Here is a 24,632-nt window from a genome sequence, read left to right on the forward strand (position 1 = left end):
ATGGTAAGTCAGAATACAGCAAATACACAATAAAAGTGAGCAAAGCAATACATCAAGCATTAAGGACCAAGAATCAAAGTAATGGCAGCACATCTAAATGCACTGCATCCTACTAAAGTAATGTATGTCATTCACATAATAAGCAAGTACCTGATTCCTTCCTGGTAAAGGATGTCAGAAATATCAAAGGAAAGGGTATTTTAAAAAAGGAACACCATTGAAAATATATAGATATTTATTCACCTGTTACCATGACGATGCGGATTTTGGCATTCCGTAGAGTGGATATCACAGGAGCCGTCTCAGGTTTGAGAACATTCCTCATTACCAAAAGTCCCAGGAACACCATGTCATTCTCAACAGACTCTCTAGGGTCAGAAGTGGGTTGAGGTTAGAATCATGGACATTTAAGCAAGTCCTTCCTCTAGCCACTCCCCAAAATCACCCCTTATTTCTTGACATGTTGTAGTCCCTACCAACAAAGCAATCGCTACTTAATAGGATGGTGTGTTGTGGAATGGTTCAATACAGGGTAGTATAGACAGGGATTAACTGTCAAGACCCCATAGTATCCAGCTTGATAACAATGAAATTTATTTACCAGATTACTTTCATTACAACTGAAGACAACATACCTCTCTACCTCTTGGGGGTCCACTGTAACATCCGTCATTTCCTTGTACGCTAGCGCCAACACACGAAAACCATCTCTGGTAAACTGCTTAAGTGTCTCTGTGAAATTCTGGGGAACTATAAAAAGAAATACAAATAAAACATTATAGTTATATTATATATAGTCACATTATGTTATATTATAAAAAATTACTGTCAATCTGTCATCAGAAGCCCACTTGGTATATTTTGCTTCAGTTTACTAATGTCAACTAGATAATCCATTTTCTGTGAGTGCTCAGCTAGATCCCAATTCTGACAATGCTTGACAAAGGTTCCAAAGGGTTGTTTAGACTGGTAAACCCTTCATGGTGCTCACTTGGGTCAAGATGATACCATCAGATTTCTGTTGTCTCTGGAACAACATTCAGCAGTTCCTGTTGACATCTATCAAAGGCTGATTTTCAAGCTGGACTTAACTTAAGATGAATTACTATCTTGGAATGGCAAGTTTTTTGTGTTTCCAGGAACAACAGAAACCCAGTTATATCAGATCTACCTCCTCACCGGAGTACCTTCAACTGAAAATCCCCCTCAACTGTTTTTACCTCAGACCCTTAGCCTGAAAGTCCTTTCCCAAAAATTCCATGGCCCCATCAAGACCTGCATTTTTCCACTAATGCATTCCTGCTTGCCACAAAATGGAACCCTCTCCCAGTGTTGATCTGATTCCTTGAAATTGTAATTTGAAGCAAGTGTTTACCTGAATTTCTCTTGCAAAGACTGGCTACCATCTCAGGTGATCCCTTCAGATAAGCCTCCAGTGGGCCACCTGGCTTTTTCGAGAGCACACTCATTCTTTGTATATTGGAAGAGAAAGGAAAGCGCTTGACAATTCCAATAGGGTCTCTGAGCTCCTGAGAAACACAAGGCTAAGGTCAACAACATACATTGTCATATCTGACAAACTATTAAGGTGTTAAAGCTCGGAACCCAATATTATTATGGTGTGCTTCGAATCTATTTTGTGCACTATTGAAGAAACTGAATCTATAACACTCTACAATACTCTTAAGCTTTTCAGGTTCTCAATATTGGTCTACATGAAGGTATACATAAGCATAATCCCCATCCTCAGAAATGGCTGCCACATCTTATTCCCAAAATCATCAAATATTTTCAAAAGTACCCAAAGAGGTGTGTGGTGTGTAGCAGGCCTTTCTCTATAAAAAATTTGCAGCAGGACGACCAATGCTTCAGGAGTCGCTGTCTATAAGACAACCTCCTGAACTCTAATCAATAAATGGCACATATCAAAGTAGTAGGTGATGTTGTTGCTGATTTTCTAAGTACAATCCCAGTTACCTAAATAAGATATCATTGTTCTTAGCTTACCCATAAAAATCTTCACATTGAGAACAACATAGTCAAATTAACTATGCAAAAAGGTAGCTGCCATATTCAGAGGTTAGTGAGACAAGGTCTATGAAAGATTACTTGCTTACAAGTTGATTTAAGTGTGTATGGGGAACTACAATATATGAACACTGAAGCAAGAAGCATCAGACGCAGAGTAAAAATGAAAATCAGAAGCAAAATATTCTTTAGCTCAATTGAGTTTATGCAATGTGTCAGCATCATTTAACAATTAAACACAATAGACTGAATAAAAGTGATTTCCATGCTTCTCCAGATTCCTGTATTATTCCGTCAATCTAAAATTGTATTTGTGTTGAGCTTGAAAATTTTTTCGAGAAGCAAAACTTTTGAAGGGCAGTATAGTGGCACAGTGGTAGCACTGCTGCCTTACTGTAAGGAGACCAGTGTTCATGTCCCAGGTCCTCTGTGCATAGAGTTTGCATATTCTCCCTGTATCTGTGTGGGTTTCCTCCAATTTCCTCCCACAGTCCAAAGACATGCAGGTTAGGTGAATTGGTGTTACTAAATTGGCCCTAGTGGGTAGTTGGGGTGTGTGTGTGTGTGTGTTTGTTTTCGCCTTGCAATTGACTGGTGCCCTGCCCAGGGTTTGTTCTTGTGTTGTGCCCTATGCTAGCTGGGATAGGCATCGGCACCCCCCGGACAAAATGATTTAGAAAATGACTGACTGACTAACTGACTAAACTCCCCGCTAGTTGCTTTGTTTCACAAAAACACACTGAGATATGATGTCAGGGAATGCAATCGTTCACTGCTTTGCTAATAATCATTGCAAAGATCCAAGAGTTCTTCCATTTTTTCCCTAAGAGAGTTTTTTTCTTGTCTTCTTAGGGAGTCAAGGCTGGTGGACTGTCAAAAAACAGGGCCTGTTAAAGCCCATTGAGGCATCCCTTGTGTAATTTTTGGGCTATATCTATATATATAAAACCCCTGTGTGCGTCCAGGTGTCCGTGTGTGGGTATCTTCTGGTGAAGTGCGCATGCGAGGGGCACGGTGCGATTCGCGATATTACTGTCAGAGAAAGTTAAGAGGCGTTTTACGGAAATACAAACCAGTATTACTGCGAGAGGAAGTTAAAGGTACACAATACAGTGATGCATATTACAGCCACATACAAGCCACTATTACTGTCAGAGGAGATTAAAAGCATATTACCGACACGCACGCCTGTATTACCGCCAGAGAAAATTAAAGGTATATTACGGACGTACAAGCCAGCGGACGTACAAGACGGTATCCTTCAATAAGGGCGTGCAAAAAGGCGAGCCTCAAAAGGGCGACCTCAATTGGGCGCAGCGAATAAAGGCGCGCGTAAATAAAGATCTGCACCTTTGTTGCTCTTCACATATTCCAGAGCCATTTGAACTAAATTATCTACGAACGCCTTTATTGAGGTCGCCCTTTTGAAGCTCGCCTTTTTGTGCTTGCCCTTATTGAATAGAGCCGTACAAGACAGTATTACTGTCACAGAAAATTAAAGACACACAATACACGGCGGCAGCCCATGAAGAACGGTCAGCTCAGCAAGTAAACATCAACAAAAGAAAGGCTGAAAGAAAGAAAAATACGACCAACAAAAAGAATGAGGTTAAAGTCCCTTGCCATTTAATATAGACTGTTCCTACTAATGTTTATGCACTACTGTTCTAGCGCCCGTTATTGTAACGGGCTAAATGACTAGTAAGAAATAAATTGTTGTTATGCACTGCTGCTTTACACCCAGAGTAATAAAAGGCAATTGGCCTACTGCAATGTTTTTTAAATGCACTAGAATATTCGGGTTATAATCAAAAGTTTACATTTATTTTCCAACCTGTTGAAAAAATAATAATTAAAGAAATAAAGATTCCCCCCACCCCCCCCAAATAACTTTACAATGAATCAAAATGGTCTCAGTTCCATAACTATTACAAGCAGCTCACATACTCACAGTGCCATGATGCTGATCCTGAATATCTGGGGGTCTCATGACACATACCACTTTCATCCCAAACTGCTGCTCCAGCTTGGCTATGTCTTCCTCTCCAGTAGGCTCTGTGAGAATCTATGGAGAGAGATCAAGCACTTAATTCTACCAGGCTACAGAGGAAAAGGGCAGATAAAAGAATGAGATTGTAAAGACAGAGTGTGATACGTTTCTAGTGTCTACTATATTAGCACCCACTAGTGAGTCAACAGATCAGGGACACCTAAGACACTTATCGGCTGTTGGGTGTCATTTCCATAAAACTCTTAATCACAAGCAGATTCTGCATTTTATTTGTGTTTCAGTTGGGTATGTGAATCTCCATAAAACTCTGAACTAGTCATTTAAACTGTCATCAATCATGCAGAAGATATATGACAGCTGCTATATAAACGTCACAGAAGAACAGTGTCAGGTGGGAGATGCACTCCTCACCGCTGCCTTGTTGTCGGACCCTAAATAAGCCACATAATCTCTCAGCATTCACAATGGGAAATATGGAAACACTGGTACAGTGCATTTGTGATTTCAGAATAGCTTTAGATAAACATACTTCATAAATCATTCTATTGTCTAGTTTATAAAGTCATTTAAAACACAGCCATGAATTTGTGTTGATGAATTATTATCTCATTTATTTCTGTCAAAGCACCTACTTGACAAGAAGTTTACAGTGTTATAAACTTTACCTCCAATTTCTGCTCTTTAAAAGTGTGATTGTTTAAAAGAAAAAAAAAAGTCCTACGCAATTAAGGAAGTGATGGTTTTAACCTGAAAGTGAAATTCTAAGGAGCCATTAAAAACATTGAATGCAGCTGTTAAGACTGGGAACCTTAACCAGCAATACCACTAAAGTGAAACATCAAAATGTCACAAGCAATTAAGTGCTTCATCAACAACAATTGACTTCTCATTAAGACACTAGGTTGGAACTGTGGCCCTCCAGGACCGATGCCACCCACCTCTGGTCTAAATTAATTACAAATATAAAAAAAAAATAATTGATTGCCTAAGTATTGGCCTGCAGCAAGTTAGTATTTAGTTGATGAAACGCTTGATGGCCATGACAGCCTTGAGCCTGTGTTCATAGGTCTCTCTCTATCAGCTTTGAACATCTGGACAATGCCATTTCTTCCTACAGTTGTTTGCAGAACTACTCAAGCTCTGTAAAGTTGCATGACAATTGTTAATACTGCCACAAATCCTCAGTAGAACTGCGATCTTATCTCACACTCGGCCACTCCAGGACATTAATGTTGTTTTTAAGCCATTCCTACGAAGCTCTGAGGTTGTTCTCTTGCTGGAAAACTAATCATCTCCTAAGGTGCAGGTTATTTGCAGACTGCATTAGGTTTTCTTCCAGGATTTACTTTTACTTTGCAGCATTTTGTCCCCTCTACCCTTAGAAGCCTTCCAGGGCCTGCAGCAGAGAAGCATCCCAACAGCATCGTACTTCATGGTGGGGATGATGTGTTTTGATAATGTGCACTGTTCAAATATGGTGTTCAGCCTGATAGCCAAAAAAGCTCAATTTTGGTTTTATCAGACTGTATAACCTTCTTCCAGCTGACTTCAGTATTTCCCATATGCATTCTAGCTGAGATGTCCTGTTCGTTTCTTTTTCTCTTTCCCATCTCCCATAAAGCTGTGACTGATGAAGCACCTGGGTACAGTTGATGACTGTGCATTCTCTCCAATCTCAGCCACTGAAGCTTATAACAACCTTCAGAGTTCTCACTGGTCTTTTGGAGGTCTGCCTCCATAGAACAGTCACTCAATTTTTGTGGACAGCCCGCTCCAGATAGATTTACAGCTATGTGAATGCCATATTCTTTTCATTTCTTAATGATTCATTTCACTGGATATTCAATGACTGATATTTTCTTGTCTCCATCAACTTAATTGAACTTTTCAATCACCATTTCAAGGAGTTGCTTGGAATGTTTTTTTGTCTTCATTGTGTAGGTTAGGCTACCATACTGACTCCCCACAAGATGGGCTTTTCAGATAAGGTGCATTTCGAATGCAATCAATTGAAACCCAAGACAGGCGATCTCCACTGAACTAATTCTTGGACTTCTAAAACCAATTGGTTGCACCAGTGAGGATTTAGGTGTGTCATAATATTGGGGCTGAATACTTATGTGATTGATTATTTTCTGTCTTATATTTGAGTATGAGAATCATAGAATACATTGTATATAATTAAGCTGGTAAAGTTCTGGGTTACATGTATGACACAGACTATTGTGGAAATACAGAAAAGTCTGTCCAAAGTGGACTACAGTATATCTTCTATTTATTAACTTACTTCACATAAAAACATTAGCTACATAAATCATGTATCATGGACTTACCCAGCCTGTTGACTCAATCATCTTCAGATCGAGAGGATCTCCAATACATCTGTCTGTCAGGAGGGCTACTGTATGGCAGCAGACCATGGAGCTTAGCAATGGAGACTGCGGGAGTATTCTGGGTTCTGGAACAAGCTCCGCAAAGTCTTGTTGACTAACAGGGACCACACCCCAGATATCAAGCCCTTCTTCTGTCAGTGTACCGGTCTAAGGGCAAAGTAAGGAAATGGTGGAAGAAAAAATGATTCTGGAATTGCTTGACAAGTTGAAAAATGAGAACAGTACCCATTAGAACAGCAATCCTAGAATGTTTTACTGCTATTTACTTACATATGCAAGAAAATAAATATACTGTATATATATTTAAAAATAAATATAACATTTTTAACTGTCATGAACTTGGAGATAACCTTAACAAACAAAGTCCCAAAATATACCTCAAACTGCCCACTAGAGGGGGAAAACCATCAAACCCCAGCTAGTAATGAAAGAGCTAACATAGGATATATTTATAAATACACAATTTATTTTACAAAAACCTCTGTTAAACAAAGGAGGCTCAAATGAGCACACAAAGGCAAGGAGGAGTTGCCAAAATAGACAATAATGTAGCAAACAATGTCCTAAAACACAAATCCATAAGAATAGTCAACAAAAAAAGAGCAAACAGTCAAAATCCAGAACAATAAATCCAAAAATAGCAACAGATACTAGAGCTCACCAATACTACAAGTGCATTCAATGAACTGCAAGGGACTGTGGGTTATCCTCAGCCTTTAAAGGACTGAAATCAATCTTTTGACAGTGATAAGCAGGAGGCCCTACCTTCTGTGAAACCACCCACAAAACACATGGCAGATAGTAAAAGATACATAAATACACAGAAACAAAAGAATCAAAAATTAACAAAATAGACATAAAAGAGGAATTTGAACCACATCTATGGGAGGAATCCTGGTTGAAGCATAAAATTAACACGTAGTTCAAAGGCAAGAGGTACTGGACTGGACTGGACAGATCAAAACGAAAATTATTATTATATATTGTGATGCTTTATTACCCTAAAACTAACCACTTTTCTTTTTAATTAGCAAGGAAAGGACAAAACTAGAAACTGGACTGGAAAATGGCAAATATCATCCTGTTATATAAAAAGGGTGACAGGGCAGATCCAAGTCACTATAGGCCAGTAAGCTTAATATGCATCACACGAAAATTAATGGAAGGAATTATTAAGGATAAGATTGAGCAACACCTGGCAAGGACAGGAGTTATTCAGAACAGTCAGCATGGGTTCAGATGAGGGAGGTTGTTTTACTAACATGCTGGAATTCTATAAGGAGGCAACAAAAGAATATGATCAAAGTGGAGCATATGATACTATTTATCTTGACTTTCACAAAACATTTCATAAGGTGCCACATGAGAGGTTGGGCATCAAACTAAAAGAAGTGGGAGTTCAGGGTGATGTTTTAGATGGGTGCAGATTTGGCTCAGACACAAGAAGCAGAGGGTGATGGTGTGAGGAACCTTATCAGAATTTGGTGACTTTAAGAGTGGTGACCAGAGGGGTCAGTGCTGGGGCCGCTCCTATATTTAATATATATATAAATTATTCAGATAAGAATATACGTAACAAGCAGGTTAAGTTTGCAGATGATATCAAGATAGGTGGATTAGCAGATAATTTGGAATCCATTAAATCATCACAGGACTTGGACAGCACACAGGCTTGGGCAAATTTGTGGCAGATGAAATCTAATGTCAGTAAATGTAAAGAATTACACATAGGAAGTAAAAATGTTATATTTGAATACACAATGGGTGGTCAGAAAATCGAGAGTACACCTTATGAGAAGGATTTCGTAGTCATAGTGGACTCTAAGCTATTGACTTCTTGACAGTGTTCAGAAGCCATTAAGAAGGCTAACAGAATGTCAGGTGATATAGCACCTTGATGTGTGGAGTACAAGTCCAAGGAGGTTTTGCTGAAGCTTTATAACACACTGGTGAGGCCTCATCTGGAATACTGCGTGCAGTTTTGGTCTCCAGGCTACAAAAAGGACATAACAGCACTAGAAAAGGTTCAGAGAAGAGCAACTAAGCTGATTCCAGGGCTACAGGGGAAGAATTATGAGGAAAGATTAAAGGAGCTGAGCCTTTACAGTTTCAGGGAATTAGTACAGTGGATCAAGACTGCTATTTTAAAATGAGTTCATCAAGAACATGGGGACACAGTAAGAAACTTGTTAAGGGGGAAATTTCGCACAAACATTAGGAAGTTTTTCTTTAGACAAACAACAATAGACACTTGGAATAAGATACCAAGTAGTGTGGTAGATGGCAAGACTTTAGGGGCTTTCAAAACTCGACTTGATGTTTTTTTGGAAGAAATAAGTGGACAGGACTGGTGAGCTTTGTTGGGCTGAATGGCCTGTTCTCGTCTAGACTGTTCTAATGTTCTAAAAAACACTTTGCTTGATGTTATATTTTACTCCTTATGGAATTTTGCGGACGTGCTGTCAACAATCCACTTGCAAATAAAGTTTAAGCTTATGAGAAGTGATATAGTGAATAACGGGGAGTTTAGTGTTCCATGTTACAGAAATTCTGCTCCCTGTCTAGACTAATGTAGTTAAGCCTAAACAGAATAAGGAATAAACTGGTGCAGGTAAAGAAATTGCAAAAATTAAATGACCTAAAGAAAACACCTGCAATAGATTTAGAAAAATGCTGTTCTTGCCACTACTGCTATAATTATGCTGTCAATATTCTCAGTGAGTGTTCACTGACATAATGGATTAATTGAGATTATTTTTCCTAATCTTTCCAAACTTTCCCTTTGTTGTAGTAACTACTTCAAGGATGAAAAACTTTAGCTACCCTCTTCCTCCAATTACAGTCTACCTCACCATAGACCACGAGGCTAAACATCAAACCAGTCACATGCTTAAACAAACGACCACTGTATTCACCTTGTCGAAACAGAAGAGCTTAATTTTTCCACAGACATTGATGCGTGGAGGGCTAATGCAAAACACTCCATGCTTCTTCAGTCGGTTCTGAGAGTAAATGGTACCAGCAGTCATGGCAGCGGGCAGAGCAGGTGGTACAATGATTGTCACGAGATCCAATGCTCGGGTGATAAGTGTCTCCCATCTGGTCTGAAAAAAACAAAAAGAGCTGAGCAGTTTAGGACAAAATTCCAAAATATCAGAAAAAAAAAAATCACTTAAAATAACAAGTAGAATCATCGATTTAAAAAATGACACATGATGCCCTCCTTGGAAATTGGCTTGGACATATTACCCAAATGTTGCTGTTTTTTTATCCTGGTATGTATTGTGAATCTGCGGTGGGTTGGCACCCTGCCCAGGATTGGTTCATGCCTTGTGCCCTGTGTTGGCTGGGATTGGCTCCAGCAGACCCCCGTGACCCTGTGTTTGGATTCAGCGGGTTGGAAAATGGCTGGATGGATGGATGGATGGACTTCTAATAAAGTTCTACATATTTCTCAAGGAGAATTAACATAAATAGGATGCACCTGACCACAATTTGCAGTGTCACAGGAAAGAGTCTACATATTCATATAAATAAGAGATTTAAGTTTGCAATTTTTAATAAATTTACAAGCCTCTCTGAAAACATGTTTCCATTTATAATTCTGTGTTATTGAGTGTAGATTGATTAGCAAAAACTGCACATTTATCCATTTGAAATGAAATCTACAACACAGTAAACTGTGCAGAAAGTGAAGGGGTCTGCATACTTTCTAAATCAACTCAGGCTGCCATATTGTGTACTGGTGCACAACATAATCTCCTACAGTATTAATAAGGTTCAGCTATTAACTCCAAATACACCATCCCTGTGGACAACACTACAGTCACAATTGTAAGCTGCTATCAGAAAGATACAAAATTATGGAAAAATGTATATACAGTGTAACCTCGGTTTGTGAGGATAATTCGTTCCGGAAACGTGCTTGTAGTCCAAAGCATTCGTATATCAAAGTGAATTTCCCCATAAGAAATAATCGAAACTCAGATGATTTGTTCCACAACCCAAAACTATTCATATAAAAATGATTAATACAAAATATAAAGTAAAAATACATAAAACAAATTAACCTGTACTTTACCTTTGAAAAGAATCATGGCTGGTGTGAGTGAGTTTCTAAACTCTTGTGGGATTCCACCCAACGGGACGACATGCAGAAGAGCATCCAAAAGCAATCGCAGACTCCCAGCGCTGTAGCAGTTCGCCATAAAAGAGAATCCGAAAAGATCGCGGACATGCTATAAGCGCCTGCCATCGATGGGTGATACAAGGAACAAGGAACATTATAACTGCGCAGGGCCCTGTTTCAAGCTAAATAAAGCTGGTGTTGCTGAAGTACTGAGACTCAGCTTTGTGTTTTAGTGTGCAAGACAGGGACTCGCATGTTACAGCACACATGTGCGTGCGAGCACACACACACGATTGCGCGTGCGTGCACACACACACATACACACACACATACACACACGCACGCGCGCGCGCACACACATACACATAAACACACACACAGTCACAATGCTAATGCTGCAGTAAACACTATACGCTCGTACGGATGTTTACTATGAGTGAGGCACACCGACTCAGATGAGGAATAGGAGATGATTGCCCACAATCCCGCAGCGAGAGAGAGAAGAACCATCAGCTCAGTTGTGATCACATGACGCTCAGCAGACAAAGAGTACACATACTGCTTGTACTGCAAGACCTCGCTCGTTTATCAAGTGAAAATTTATTTAAAATTTTTGCTCGTCTTGCAAAACACTCGTAAACCAAGTTACTCGCAAACCGAGGTTCCACTGTATCTAAGAAAGCAGAAATTGTGATGACAGTGCCACAATCTTGTTCCCATCCTGAAATGCACATTCAACTGTTTAATACTTGAACATCTGACACATCTGCTAGCAAGTGATAGTGCTAACAGCCAGGCATTGAAGCATCACCCCAGTATTGCCATTAATGGCTGAATAACCCAAGACAGATTTTGTTTTCAAATTACCTTATTTTGACTTAGAATTACCATGCTGTAAACTGTGCCAATGAGAGCTGCCAAGAAAAATGACAAAACATAAAATTAGCAAATAAAACAAACAAAAATGAGCAATGTTCATCTTCTAATATATCTATTTGAGCACTTATGAGCAGTGAAGCGATCATTCTAACTTTCCCACTTTTTGCGTTGAAGGTTTATGCATGAACAAATGTCTACCTGAGGCAATACTCTAAGGCAGTACAACGCATTGTTTGGGGCACAGGGGCTGTATATTGTAAATCTGTTCCATCAGAGCAATTTTTACATCTTCAGAGCATCTTTTTCCAACAAACAAAAAGTTATATATCACGTATAAAAAAGAAGCAAGGTACCCAGGATTCCAAGGAACAGCACAAACTTCATGGAGTCTTGATAAAAACGGAAACTGACCGGTTTGGGATATAGAATGGAGCTGATTAGATCTCCCTTTGCTGTGTAAAACCCTAAAATAAAGAAAAATTAGACATGTACATAAATTTGCTGAAAATGTACCATAGAGGTCCAAGAATGCTATTGGACAAAAATAAATAAATAAATAAAAAAAAAAAGATTGAGGTTATTTGAGGGACAGTGACATGAGGGATTGTCCTTATTACAAATTAATGACGCAACCATGTCAAAAAACAAATATTCAGTGGGAAAACATGCAATGCAAATCATTACGCAGATTTACTTTTGAAAATTTGGCTTCATTGAAACTCTTGGTAACGGGATGGATGGTAGTTTTGGGATGACCCTACTGTCACAAGCAGCATTTTTATGATAAGAGCAGCCCAGTTACCTGTGCGTACTACCACAGCCATCACTCTGTTGTTGTCCCATGCTTTGGCCTGAATGACATGAGTACCACAAAAAAGTGTGTGTCTCTTCTGCTCATTGGGAGAGTATATTTTGTTACTGGCTTGTGGGCCAAAAGGCAACGGAGTCTTCATCACTGGAGCGCTCTCACCTGTAAAATTGGTACAGTAAACATTTCACTTGAAGTTAAACTTAAATAAAAAAAAAATGCATGTTATATTAAAATGAATCCGACTAACCTGTCAGCATGCTCTCATTAACCATACACTCTCCTGAGAGCAGGGCAGCATCACAGGGCAAGAGTATCCCTTCATGTGGCACAAGCAGGCAATCACCTGGAACCAGGTCTAAGGAGCTTACAGTCGCCTGCTCTGAAACACAAAAAACATAGGATAAAATCTTTACCCATCCCATAATATTTGGCATAAAAATTAACTACAATTACTGTAAAAATAAAACAATATTTTCAAAGCTGTAATATGCTTTATTTATAGCTATTCACAAATTTCTAGTATTGAATAAGGTGTTTTCTCTGTTAATTTAAAGCTCCGCTTCTAGAATTGTGACTATGGCAAGTTGGGTGGCAGAAAAGGTAGTTGTTCATTTTCATTTTCTGAGGCATAGTGCAGCTAGTCAAGTGTTCACCACTTGATGGTGACCTATCTCAGATGGATTAATTACTTGCTGGACAGACCTAGAAGACCTAAACAGGTAGTGAGTGTGTTCTTGGGAAGGACTACCGAATGTCTCTGTTCAGAACAAGTTCAACTCTCACTTTCAGAAGAAGTTCCACTGCGGCTTGGGAGAGGTCAGGGATGCAGAGTTTGAATTAAATTTGTTAAAGAACTTGGTAATGGAGGCAACTGCAAAGAACTGTGGCCAAAATGCTGTTGGTGACTTTACGGGCAGCAATCCTAGGACCCATTGGTGAACAACAGCAGTGCAGAAAGCTGAAAGAAGAAGGACTACCAAGCAATTTTAGCAGAAGGTTCTCTAGTGTTGGCTAACAGATGCTGGTATGCCAAAAAAAAGATAGCAGCTGCAGCAGGGTTGAAGCCATGGCCCTTAAATGGGTGGCGCTTGGTCAAGGTGGATATTAGGACAACCTAAAATGGGTTCTTCCATTTGATAAATCCAGAAGAGTAGGAAAAATTATCCATAAAGTCTCAAAGAAGTTCAAATACCTGGTGAATATGCCACCCCCCTCCACATAAGCAGTACAAGAATCATTAGTTGAGGTTGGGTCTTTCTTTTTGACCATAGTCACTACTGTAATTAAAAAGACACAAACAGGCAAGGCGATTCCTGCACAGGATTGCTGGGCTCACTCTCCATGACAGAGTAAGGAGCATGACAATACAGGATGGACCATAGGGTAGAAAGTTGCTTCTCTGGAGTAAATTGAGGTGGTGCATGACAGCTATATCCAACACTAATATAAGGCTTATGAGTACTTAAAGGTAACAGTCAAAAAGAATATTAGTGAAGCAGAACAGCAGTTGGAAAGAAATACTGTGGAAAATACAAAATCTGATGCAAAAAGATTTGTCTACAATTTATTAGTTAATGAATGTTCAAGGAGGAGATAAAGTGCATCGTAAACAGTGAGGGTAAACTTAAATATTTTTCTAATGTTTTTACATATGAAAAGATTAATAGTTTCTATGGCTGCCAAGAGGTTATCAAAGAGGTATGCAGCGAGTTGAAAGTTATTGGGAGAGAGAAAGAGTAGTGCTGCATAAAATGAAAACACTGAAATCAAATAAATTATAAAGGACCAGATAACATTTACTATTTAAAGAAGTAAGTGAGAGTATGTTGTGTGTATGTGTGTGTCAATACACATATGGGAGAATGTGTGTCACCGGAAGGCAATCTCCCATTGACCATCCATGATGGTGGTTTCCCATCCAGGTAAGGAAGCTGCTTTTAACCTGAACAGGATGCCAGACCATCCATGTCTTTCACAACGTATACATACACACACACACGCACACACATGTATTTACATACTCATACATACCCATATTTACCCTAAAAATATTTTTTTATAAAACTGACTGCTCACTGGAAAATTCCTAAAAATTAGTAGCTTACAAATGTTGTCTCATTACACAGTGCATCCCGAAAGTATTCACAGCGCATCACTTTTTCCACATTTTGTTATGTTACAGCCTTATTCCAAAATGGATTAAATTCATTTTTTTCCTCAGAATTCTGCACACAACACCCCATAATGACAACATGAAAAAAGTTTACTTGAGGTTTTTGCAAATTTATTAAAAATAAAAAAACTGAGAAATCCCATGTCCATAAGTATTCACAGCCTTTGCTCAATACTTTGTCGATGCACCTTTGGCAGCAATTACAGCCTCAAGTCTTGTTGAATATGATGCCACAAGCTTGGCACACCTATCCTTGGCCAGTTTCGCCCATTCCTCTTTGCAGCACCTCTTAAGCTCCATCAGGTTGGATGGGAAGCGTCGGTGCACAGCCATTTTAAGATCTCTCCAGAGATGTTCAATCGGATTCAAGTCTGGGCTCTGGCTGGGCCACTCAAGGACATTCACAGAGTTGTCCTGAAGCCACTCCTTTGATATCTTGGTTGTGTGCTTAGGGTCGTTGTCCTGCTGAAAGATGAACCGTCGCCCCAGTCTGAGGTCAAGACCGCTCTGGAGCAGGTTTTCATCCAGGATGTCTCTGTACATTGCTGCAGTCATCTTTCCCTTTATCCTGACTAGTCTCCCAGTCCCTGCCGCTGAAAAACATCCCCACAGCATGATGCTGCCACCACCATGCTTCACTGTAGGGATGGTGCCAGGTTTCCTCCTAACGTGACGCCTGGCATTCACACCAAAGAGTTCAATCTTTGTCTCATCAGACCAGAGAATTTTCTTTCTCATGGTCTGAGAGTCCTTCAGGTGCCTTTTGGCAAACTCCAGGCGGGCTGCCATGTGCCTTTTACTAAGGAGTGGCTTCCGTCTGGCCACTCTACCATACAGGCCCTGATTGGTGGATTGCTGCAGAGATGGTTGTCCTTCTGGAAGGTTCTCCTCTCTCCACAGATGACCTCTGGAGCTCTGACAGAGTGACCATCAGGTTCTTGGTCACCTCCCTGACTAAGGCCCTTCTCCCCCGATCGCACAGTTTAGATGGCCAGACAGCTCTAGGAAGAGTGCTGGTGGTTTCGAACTTCTTCCACTTACGGATGATGGAGGCCACTGTGCTCATTGGGACCTTTAAAGCAGCAGAAATTTTTCTGTAACCTTCCCCTTAGATATGTGCCTCGAGACAATCCTGTCTTGGAGGTCGACAGACAATTCCTTTGACTTCATGCTTGGTTTGTGCTCTGACATGAACTGTCAACTGTGGGACCTTATATAGACAGGTGTGTGCCTTTCCAAATCATGTCCAGTCAACTGAATTTACCACAGGTGGACTCCAATGAAGCTGCAGAAACATCTCAAGGATGATCAGGGGAAACAGGATGCACCTGAGCTCAATTTCGAGCTTCACGACAAAGGCTGTGAATACTTATGTACATGTGCTTTCTCAATGATTTTATTTTTAATAAATTTGCAAAATCCTCAAGTAAACTTTTTTCACGTTGTCATTATGGGGTGTTGTGTGTAGAATTCTGAGGAAAAAAATGAATTTAATCCATTTTGGAATAAGGCTGTAACATAACAAAATGTGGAAAAAGTGATGCGCTGGGAATACTTTCTGGATGCACTGTATACAAAAAAAGTTGATTTTGCTGATCCAAGTAACTATGGGTCAATAAGTTTAACAAGCATCATGGGTAAATTCATGGAAGGTATTATTAAGTAAAAGACTGAGCAACATATGAAAAGAACAGGTGTATCAGTGAGCAGGGTTTAGATGGTTTAGACTGTTCACTAATATGTTGTAATTCTAAAAACAAAAAAAAAAGTATATAATCAGGGAAGTGAATATAATATTACTTATCTTGATCAAATTAAAAGAAGAAGGAGTTCAAGGCACAGTGTGCCGAATTATCTTAAACACTAAAAGCAAAGGGTTGAGGTACAGTGAATGTTTTATTAATTAGGTGATGTCAAAAGTTCCATCCCTCAGGTATTGGTGTTGTGGCTGTTGATCTTTTTAATTAATATAAATGATTTTGATTAATAAAAAAATGTAAACACCAAGCTTAGCAGATAGCCTAGAATTAGCCCAATCATTATAGATGGACCTGGACAGAACTAAAACTCTGGCAGAATCGTGACAAATGCAATTTATTGCTAATAAATGTAATGTACTAAATGTAAGCAGTGCAAATACTACACATGAATGCAACTTGAAAATACACTGTATGACATCTTAGGAATTATAGGGACTTGCCACTGTTCACATATGTACAGTAGCAGTCAAGGAGGCCAGCAGGATGATAGGTTATATACACTAAGGTATAGTATGTGAAATACAAGTCAATGGATGTTAAATAACACGCTTGTGAGGGGTCATCTGGAATACCATGCAATAACAACATGACAGAAAGAGAGAACATTAGAGAAGATCAACGAATGTCCGATTCTAGGACTGTGAGGTATGAGCTATCAGGAAACAAAGGATTTAAACCTTTTCAGTATAAGCAAATAGAAATTAACAGGTAACATCAAAGTTATAAAAGGAATTTGTACTGTGGATATTACTATAAACTCAGGTCTTCTGTCACTTTAAAATTAACAAGAACATGGGACACAAATGGAAATTGGTTAAGAGCAAATTCCAGTGTTTCATCACAGAAAGAATCATGGACATATGGAATAAGTTACAAAGTAGTGTGGTGATCAGTAATGATTTGATTTTGCAAGAGTTACGTCTACAAAGACTGCCAAGCTATGTTGGGCTGAATGGCCCGTTTCCAGTGTAATTGTTTAAATGTTCTAAATTCTCATACCCACACCCACTTTTCACACTACTCACTACTGTTCATCTTGGCTCCTGATTATGGAATTTAAGAGCTATGATTTCACTCTTTAGTGAAAAATTTTATTGCTACCATGACTACTGAACAAATCCACTATTATATTGTATATGTTTTTCACTGTTTTCTATTGCACATTTTTAATCTCAATATCTTATAGAAAAGTTTGTAGTACGGATTAATTCCTCTTTTATGGTGATAACTGAAACAAACCGTATTAAGATCTTGCCAACTTTCAGCAAATGAACTGTAAACTAGGGAAGGAGCAACACAGCAAAAACACAAACATTTTAAGATAGGGTTCCAGATTTCACTTTACCTCCAGTTGCTCTCAATATCGTAACATTTGTTGTAAGATGAGCCATGTTCCTCAAAGTGATACTTTGCTGTTGAAAAAAAAAACAATAAGAAAAAAAACAATAAACAGAGTAAACTAATCAGACATAAAGCCAAAATGAACACCACATGACATTGCCACCTATACTAATAGTCAAAGAAACTACATTCTAGGTACATAAACCTGATATAATCTGTTATTAAATAAAAGAAAGTGACATTTCCAATAGGCACTGCAACGAAGGTTGTCATACTATTCCTAAAATGTGAATAACAGAAGGCTTTGGCACTGGTTCAAACCAAATTGGCGAAAGACTAGAAAATGTCTTGAATAAGAGACTGAAACCCAGGAAATAAAATTAACGTTTAGGAAAAAATGTTCACTTCACTACAGTCAGAATTAATTTTTTCACAATTGCAGTAACTAAACTCATTAGCTTATGAATTGCACAGTCTTCCGATTGACAATTCCCATTCCCTCCAGTAAAAGAACTGCCATACAAATGTTCTTTTGCAAGAATCTATATTTAGAACTTCAGCTTTGTTATGAGTTGCTCGAGTATGTAGAATAAAACCAACTGGAAATATAATGCTCTAGGATTATAAACATCTTTCATTCCAATAGAACCATCGTGTCAGATTGCATATTGCCAAACTGCCAAATGTTTTGCAGAGACAAATTAATTACAGTATACACATTAATATGATATTCACCAGTCTATGTATTACTGGAACTAAACAACTGAAGTATATTAATTTGATCCTATGAGTTGATTTACCGACTGGAGTGATGATTTCTTGAAATAGGGAAATTATATACAGTGTACACATAAAAAGGCTCCCTCCACATCTACTCAAAGCTAGCCACAAAAATAGACATTTAATTTTTGAAAAAAGAAATGAATACTTTGTGCATTTTTAGGCAAAATAAAACAGTGACAAATGGGTGTATTGCATCACGGGATGTTATAAATGATTCAGTTCTTATTACTGAGTTTGCAAGAAAATACGTTAGCAGAGTGAACAGACCTGTCTAGAGGTGGAGCTAAAAGACGGAGGTCTACAAGTGCTTCACAGAGTCTGGGCAGGGCAAGATGGGTGTCTGGGAGCTGGCTGAGCTGGGCTTAACAATTGAGTGGCAGCAGAAGGGTTAGAGAAAGAGGGACAAGACATTCTTAGGAAATGACGCCATACAGTTGTTAGTGCTTTCCTGTATGGTGTCACAAGAATGAGAATGGGAGTTCAGCTTAAGGGCTCTGGTGATGGCAATTACTCGCCAAACCAGAGACTGGTGTGGTGGTCAAACACCTTCGTTCTCTCTTCCTCTCTGTGCAGAATGGAAGACTGACAGCTACTCCAACACTCACATCACTTCTGTTGTCCACCCTCCTGGACCCACCCTTTCCTGCCGAGTGACTATATAACACGGAAACTGGCCACCTTGTTCTCAATTCTGTTTTGAACTCGCACCAGGAAAGATATCTCCGTACACAACTGCAAGTTGCATTATTGTGCATTTTTTTTAAAATTAAATGCAGTCACCAAGGTGGTGCCGCAACACTTTCACTTTGTCCCTTTTGTACAATGGACTCATTTCAGGAATAAGAAAGAACATAAGGTTGAGAACAGCGTAAGCTAATCAAATCTTGTTTATGGTTGTTATCATTTTTGGAACACTTTATCACCCATAAAAATGGGAAAGTGTAAATAAACATCAGTCTCTCCAGGCTCTTAAAATGCAGCACTGTGGTATTTAACTGTTCATTGAACAGGCCTGTTATGGGGATGATCCTGTGGCAACAGTACAGAAAGAACTTCAGTTCCCAGCTGTCAGCAGGAGTGTGCAGTGGCTGATGGGAGATTGGTGCATGCTTTAAAAGAATTTGGTGTTGAGACTTCATCAAGAAACAAAACAGTCAAAGTGAAGCTGCAGCAGTCCACTATAGATAGCATTTAAATGCATGTTTTTTGCATACAGAGTGCGTATACAGTGCATCCAGAAAAAAAAAACCTCAAGTAAACTTTTTTCACGTTGTCATTATGGGGTGTTGTGTGTAGAATTCTGAGGAAATAAATGAATTTAATCCATTTTGAAATAAGGCTGTAACATAACAAAATGTGGAAAAAGTGATGCGCTATGAATACTTTCCAGATGCACTGTACATGTACTGTATGTGATTAATGTGCTTACGATTTTCATATCAAAACAGGTAACATTTTCTGTGTATAATTTATTGTTGCCCGTTTCAACAACGTAAGATGAAACGGGCACAAGTTTGTGTCAGCAGTGTATGAAGAACAAATGATAAGTAATGAAGAAGTTGTTTTGTAATGATTGTAGTCTGCTTTACTCATTACTGTACAGGCTTGTACTGTTAGCTGATGAATTTTCCAGGCCTATAATATAATATTGAATGATGAATGTTCCAGTACAATATGGAATAGTAATAAGTATAAGCACCACAAACCTGATATAGGTGTATTGAATGAATGCGTAATTGAATCAGAATGCGTAATTTGGCTTCGAGCTGTAGTCGAAATCGCCTTTCAGGCCTCTAGAGCTTTAATCGAAGTCGCCTTTCTCTTTGAATTTTTGTGGCCGTAAATCCGCCGCCTGCCGCGATGTTGGGGTTGGATGTCGGCCTCGTAAGGTTTTTCGGGCAGCTGCGCAGAAGGCGACTATGCATTCGGCTTCGGACCGACGTGAGTGAGTGAGTGAGTGAGTGAGGAGGCAGGCGAATTATGTATTAAGATTCCATTGTACCAGAATAAGATTTCAGCATTCAGCCAACATTATTCAAATCCCCCTACCTCCCGTATTCCCTGCCTCTCATTTTGTGCAATGATCATGACTTCCTATTAATTAAGATTTACTGAGCAACCTGCCAGTTCAGACCCAGATAGAATTAACAATATGCAGTATTTTAATAGAAATAAATAATTAAAAATATTGGAGTCTCAAAATTATTTAATTATTATTATTATTATGTTAACATTGCAGCATTTTTCCCCCAAATTGCAACAATTTAGTCAGGTCCAGTATGGTCTTTAAAAAATATTTATTTCAAGAGTTTCTAACTTCAGAGAGAGGCCTTTTTTTTGCAGGGTGGGAGCCTACAAATTTTGTGCTGTGCCAGAGACTGCACATAATAAATACATAAATAAATACAAACATCAATCAGTAAAATATTTAATGAATCAAACCAATGGATAATTAACCAAGCACAGAGCACACTGACACATGACATACCCAATTTAGAAATACTAATTATCCAAACAAAAATATCTTTGGTAAACTGGAAAACACCGAGAAAACCCAAATGGACACAAATCTGACAAAGACAGAGACTGCTATGACCATTTGAATTTAGATCCCAGGTATGATACCCAGCTAAGTAAGGTGCAACATGTTGCCTAAATTAACCAATTATTTCCATTGTTATTAAAGAGATTAATAGATGATATAATCTACCGATACATTCATTATTTATATCATAGTGTACATAATCAAGTAAAAATTGATTCTTACCTTTCTGGTTTCATAAAGAGAAATGCCGATGGAAATGACCGAAATTATAAAGATGCATACTGCATAGTAATAATAGTTATCACACATCCACAGTATAATACTGAAAATCTGGAAAAGGTAAAATGGGTTCAGCACCTGGAGAGGGAAAAATATTACAAAAACTATAAGTATGTTACAGTATATATACAGTACATAGTACAATATTACTATAATTATATTACATATCAAAATTCAATTCAGTTCATCTTAAGATTCTGTGCACTATTGTGGCAGTTTTTATGCCAAACAGATGCAATCCAGTGGATGAAAGCATGCAGCTGTTCGGTAGCATGTATGACATGTACGGTTTGACTATTGGTGGCAGAAAGCAGGAAACAATCACATTTTTGTTGCCAAAAAGTTATGGGTTTCCACTACAGGTATTTTCTTTCTGCACATCCTGTTCTTTTAGGCATACTCCACCCAAAAATGATGTGTTTTTATATGTTACTTACCCAATGAGCTTCATTGAGATAGCCAAGAAAAAATTTTAAACTCATGATTTCAAGCAAAACAGAGATTTCTGATATATTTGGGGTCTATGGTGACCATTGCTAGAGGACAGCTAATAATACCAAAACGTCTATGTCTGCTATGGGAGAGCCAAATTTGTGAAATAATGAGAGGACTGAGACCAGGAAATTGCACCAGGTCAACGATCAATGCAAGCATCACTACCAAGAGAACAGAGAGATCGACAATCACAATGCCAAAAAACAAAGAAAACTTGTAGCAAAAAAAGGACATGTAAGAAAATCAAAATCATAAACGCAAAAAGTAAAAGCACGACACATTAATAAGGATTTTTTTTTATCCAAACACACACAATGAAATACATGTCATCTTGGTATATAATGTCGTCAAGGTAATGATATTACATGTTGCACTGCACAAAAACAAACAGTTTTAATTTCATGTTTTCATACAGAACGGAGAAAAAGTCTTGGATATAATTGGGGTCTATGGTGACCAACGCTGGGCAACAGAAAACATTATCAAAAAGTCAATGAAAAAAAAAATGCAGTGTTACTCGTGTCACATAATCTACATCTCAAGTCATCCAGTCATAACCTCACAATGTCCCAGACGCATGCATTACTAAAATATATTGTTAAATAAACCAATTCCAGAAAACACTCTCCTAAATTAAAATGGAATGTGCCCGGACACAAACAAGCATTTGTACTTAAGACCTATCTCCCCATACTTGTGCAAATTTGTTTCAACAAACAGTAGTTCAATTCATCCATGCAGTTTCACAAACTGTTACTAAATAACACTGAGGTTATCTAGATGGAGCGCTATGAATATAAATAACAATGGGAGGCAGGTCTACAATTCAAATGCTCATTTTTGTCTGTGTACGTTCCATTTTTGTTCATGACAGTGTTTTCCAGAGGTGGTTTATTCAACAATATTTCAGTAAAAACACATGTGTTTGGGATGTTGTGAGCATACAACTGGATTACTTGACATGTAAATTATGCAACACAAGTAAGATTTTTTTATACATATTTTTATATTTATACTTTATATTTTTATATTGTTTGCTGTTCTCCAGTTTTGGTCACTCTAAATGGCAATTATATTAGGAAAATTGTTATCTCCATACTGCACTAAAAACATGAGACTGAAATTTTTTCTCAGTCATTACTACGTAGATAGGCAGATTGAATGTTATTTGTCCTAGGGGGAATTTTGGCTTTTTCACAGAAGCTCTTTAAATAAATAGATACATAAATAAGTAAATAAATACATATACAAATAAATATACACACACACTTTGGTCAGAACACACCAGAATGTCTGTAAAGCAAGAAGATTAAAAAGAAAGAAACTTCTGTAACATACAGCATTTCCTTTCTCTGCATCCTGTACTTTAAGGAATACTCCACCCAAAAATCATGTGTTTTTATATGTTACTTATCCCATGAAAAAAATTATATACAATTTCTGGGTGGAGTATTCATTTACAGTACAAATTTAAAGGAATTAAATAAAATCAAAGATTTCCTATTGGCAACCAAGAACAACACAAATACAAACAGTCAATAAAAACAGAACAAATCATCACAAACTACCCCCACACCCTCATTTATATGAGCCAATTTAAAATCAGAATAACCTACCACATGTGTATTTTGAACATTTAAGGAAAACTAAAGTACATGGACAAAGCCCCCCATAAATACAGGGAGAGCATAAAATAACTCCACACAGGCAGCAACCAGAAGTGGGATTCAAAGATAGGACGTGGGTTCTATTAGGCTGTGGTGTTAACCACTTGAGCTACTGTTCCACCCTTATATATATGTATATTTTTTTGCTAAATAAACATGCATATAATACCCAGTTGTCACTCTGGAAATAAAACAAGCATCGTGGAAAGTGAGAAAAAAAGCCATATGTAACATACCTCATCGATAAGGAGAGAGAAGTAAGACTTCACTGGCACTTCTATCAGATTTTGTCCATAAATTTTCCTCCTAGATTATAAGAGAAGTCTTAAATTAGCAAAGGCTGACAACCATCAGACAGTCAAAGGCTCAAAAAGTCTCTGAAGTCAACTAAGAGAGTAAAATTATTTGAGTAAAGCAGGATTAAAAGGTATCACCCTAAACTATTAATTAATGGGCATATAGACTACAAAACAATCAGTATCATATTAATAAGTTTTGAGCACTTTTAATGAAAAAAAAAATAACAAAGAAAGAAAACAGGCCACTAGATCGAGCCTAAGAATATTTCATAGTTGAAGAGTTCAAATGAGCACAACTCTAAACAGCTTTTTTCCAGGAGAAGGCTCACTACTCCTATACCTACAACCAAAGTACAGGAGCTATACAATGGTGACAATAATTAAAAAGAAACACTCCAGCACAGGCTCATATAAATTCAGTGATTCTAATAGTCTAATACAAGTAAGCCCGCAATTCGCTAGCGAATTGGAAATCCAAGAATGGCAATCAGTTTCTGTTCCGTCCGATATTTGGATGGATGACATATCATAGAGGGTGGGTGCGTCTGGGGAAATGTCATTTAATTAAATAAGCATATCTGTACTAAAGCGGTTTCGTCTTGTGGAGACGTGATTCGTTGCCTTTGCTGACACCGACTGCTGGCAGAGTGGAGCACAGCAAGTTTAGTTTACAGGTTGTGGTGTTCGTGTGCCAGCCACTGAGTCTGGGAAGCCGCTGTGTTAGAGTCTGTGACCGTTATGTGATCTATATTACTGGCACAGTGGATTAGAGCAAGTGTAGCTCACAGATTGTGTTGTTTGGGCGCCACCTACTGACTCTGGGGAGCTGCTGCGGTTTGGGAAGCCACTGCATTTGACTCTGGGGCGGGCGCCACCGCATTTTGGGATGCCACTGCGTTTGACTCTGGACTCTGGGGTGGGCGCCAAACTGAATGACCGTTATGTGATCTATATTACTGGCACAGTGGATTAGAGCAAGTGTAGCTCACAGATTGTGTTGTTTGGGCGCCACCTACTGACTCTGGGAAGCCGCTGCATT

At 38.5% G+C, this 24,632-nt stretch overlaps 1 protein-coding gene across 1 annotated transcript; it reads right to left on the bottom strand.

Moving 5' to 3' along the window:
* Positions 1 to 213: 213 nt before the first annotated feature.
* LOC114656345 (polyamine-transporting ATPase 13A2) lies at positions 214 to 23,624 on the bottom strand. The gene is made up of 13 exons (XM_051922033.1): positions 23,531 to 23,624; positions 21,076 to 21,210; positions 17,530 to 17,596; positions 12,499 to 12,630; positions 12,243 to 12,410; positions 11,794 to 11,904; positions 11,429 to 11,475; positions 9,348 to 9,536; positions 6,373 to 6,579; positions 3,980 to 4,093; positions 1,376 to 1,529; positions 636 to 750; positions 214 to 368 (listed from the first exon to the last, which is right to left on the bottom strand). The coding sequence occupies exons 2-13, from the start codon at positions 21,160 to 21,162 to the stop codon at positions 236 to 238; spliced, it is 1,524 nt and encodes a 507-aa protein (XP_051777993.1). The 5' UTR covers positions 21,163 to 21,210; positions 23,531 to 23,624; the 3' UTR covers positions 214 to 235.
* Between the last annotated feature and the right edge of the window lie 1,008 nt (positions 23,625 to 24,632).

Source organism: Erpetoichthys calabaricus, unplaced genomic scaffold (assembly GCF_900747795.2).
Source record: "Erpetoichthys calabaricus unplaced genomic scaffold, fErpCal1.3, whole genome shotgun sequence".
Taxonomy (NCBI): Eukaryota; Metazoa; Chordata; class Cladistia; order Polypteriformes; family Polypteridae; genus Erpetoichthys; species Erpetoichthys calabaricus.

Excerpts from the sequence above, each read along its gene's own strand:
- LOC114656345 (XM_051922033.1), bottom strand. The coding sequence starts at position 21,162 with ATGTGTGATAACTATTATTACTATGCAGTATGCATCTTTATAATTTCG. Across the intron at positions 11,905-12,242 it reads GGCTGTGGTAGTACGCACAG|GGTTTTACACAGCAAAGGGA; the intron begins GTAACTGGGCTG and ends TCTTTATTTTAG. Across the intron at positions 1,530-3,979 it reads AGGATCAGCATCATGGCACT|GAGCTCAGAGACCCTATTGG; the intron begins GTGAGTATGTGA and ends TGTGTTTCTCAG.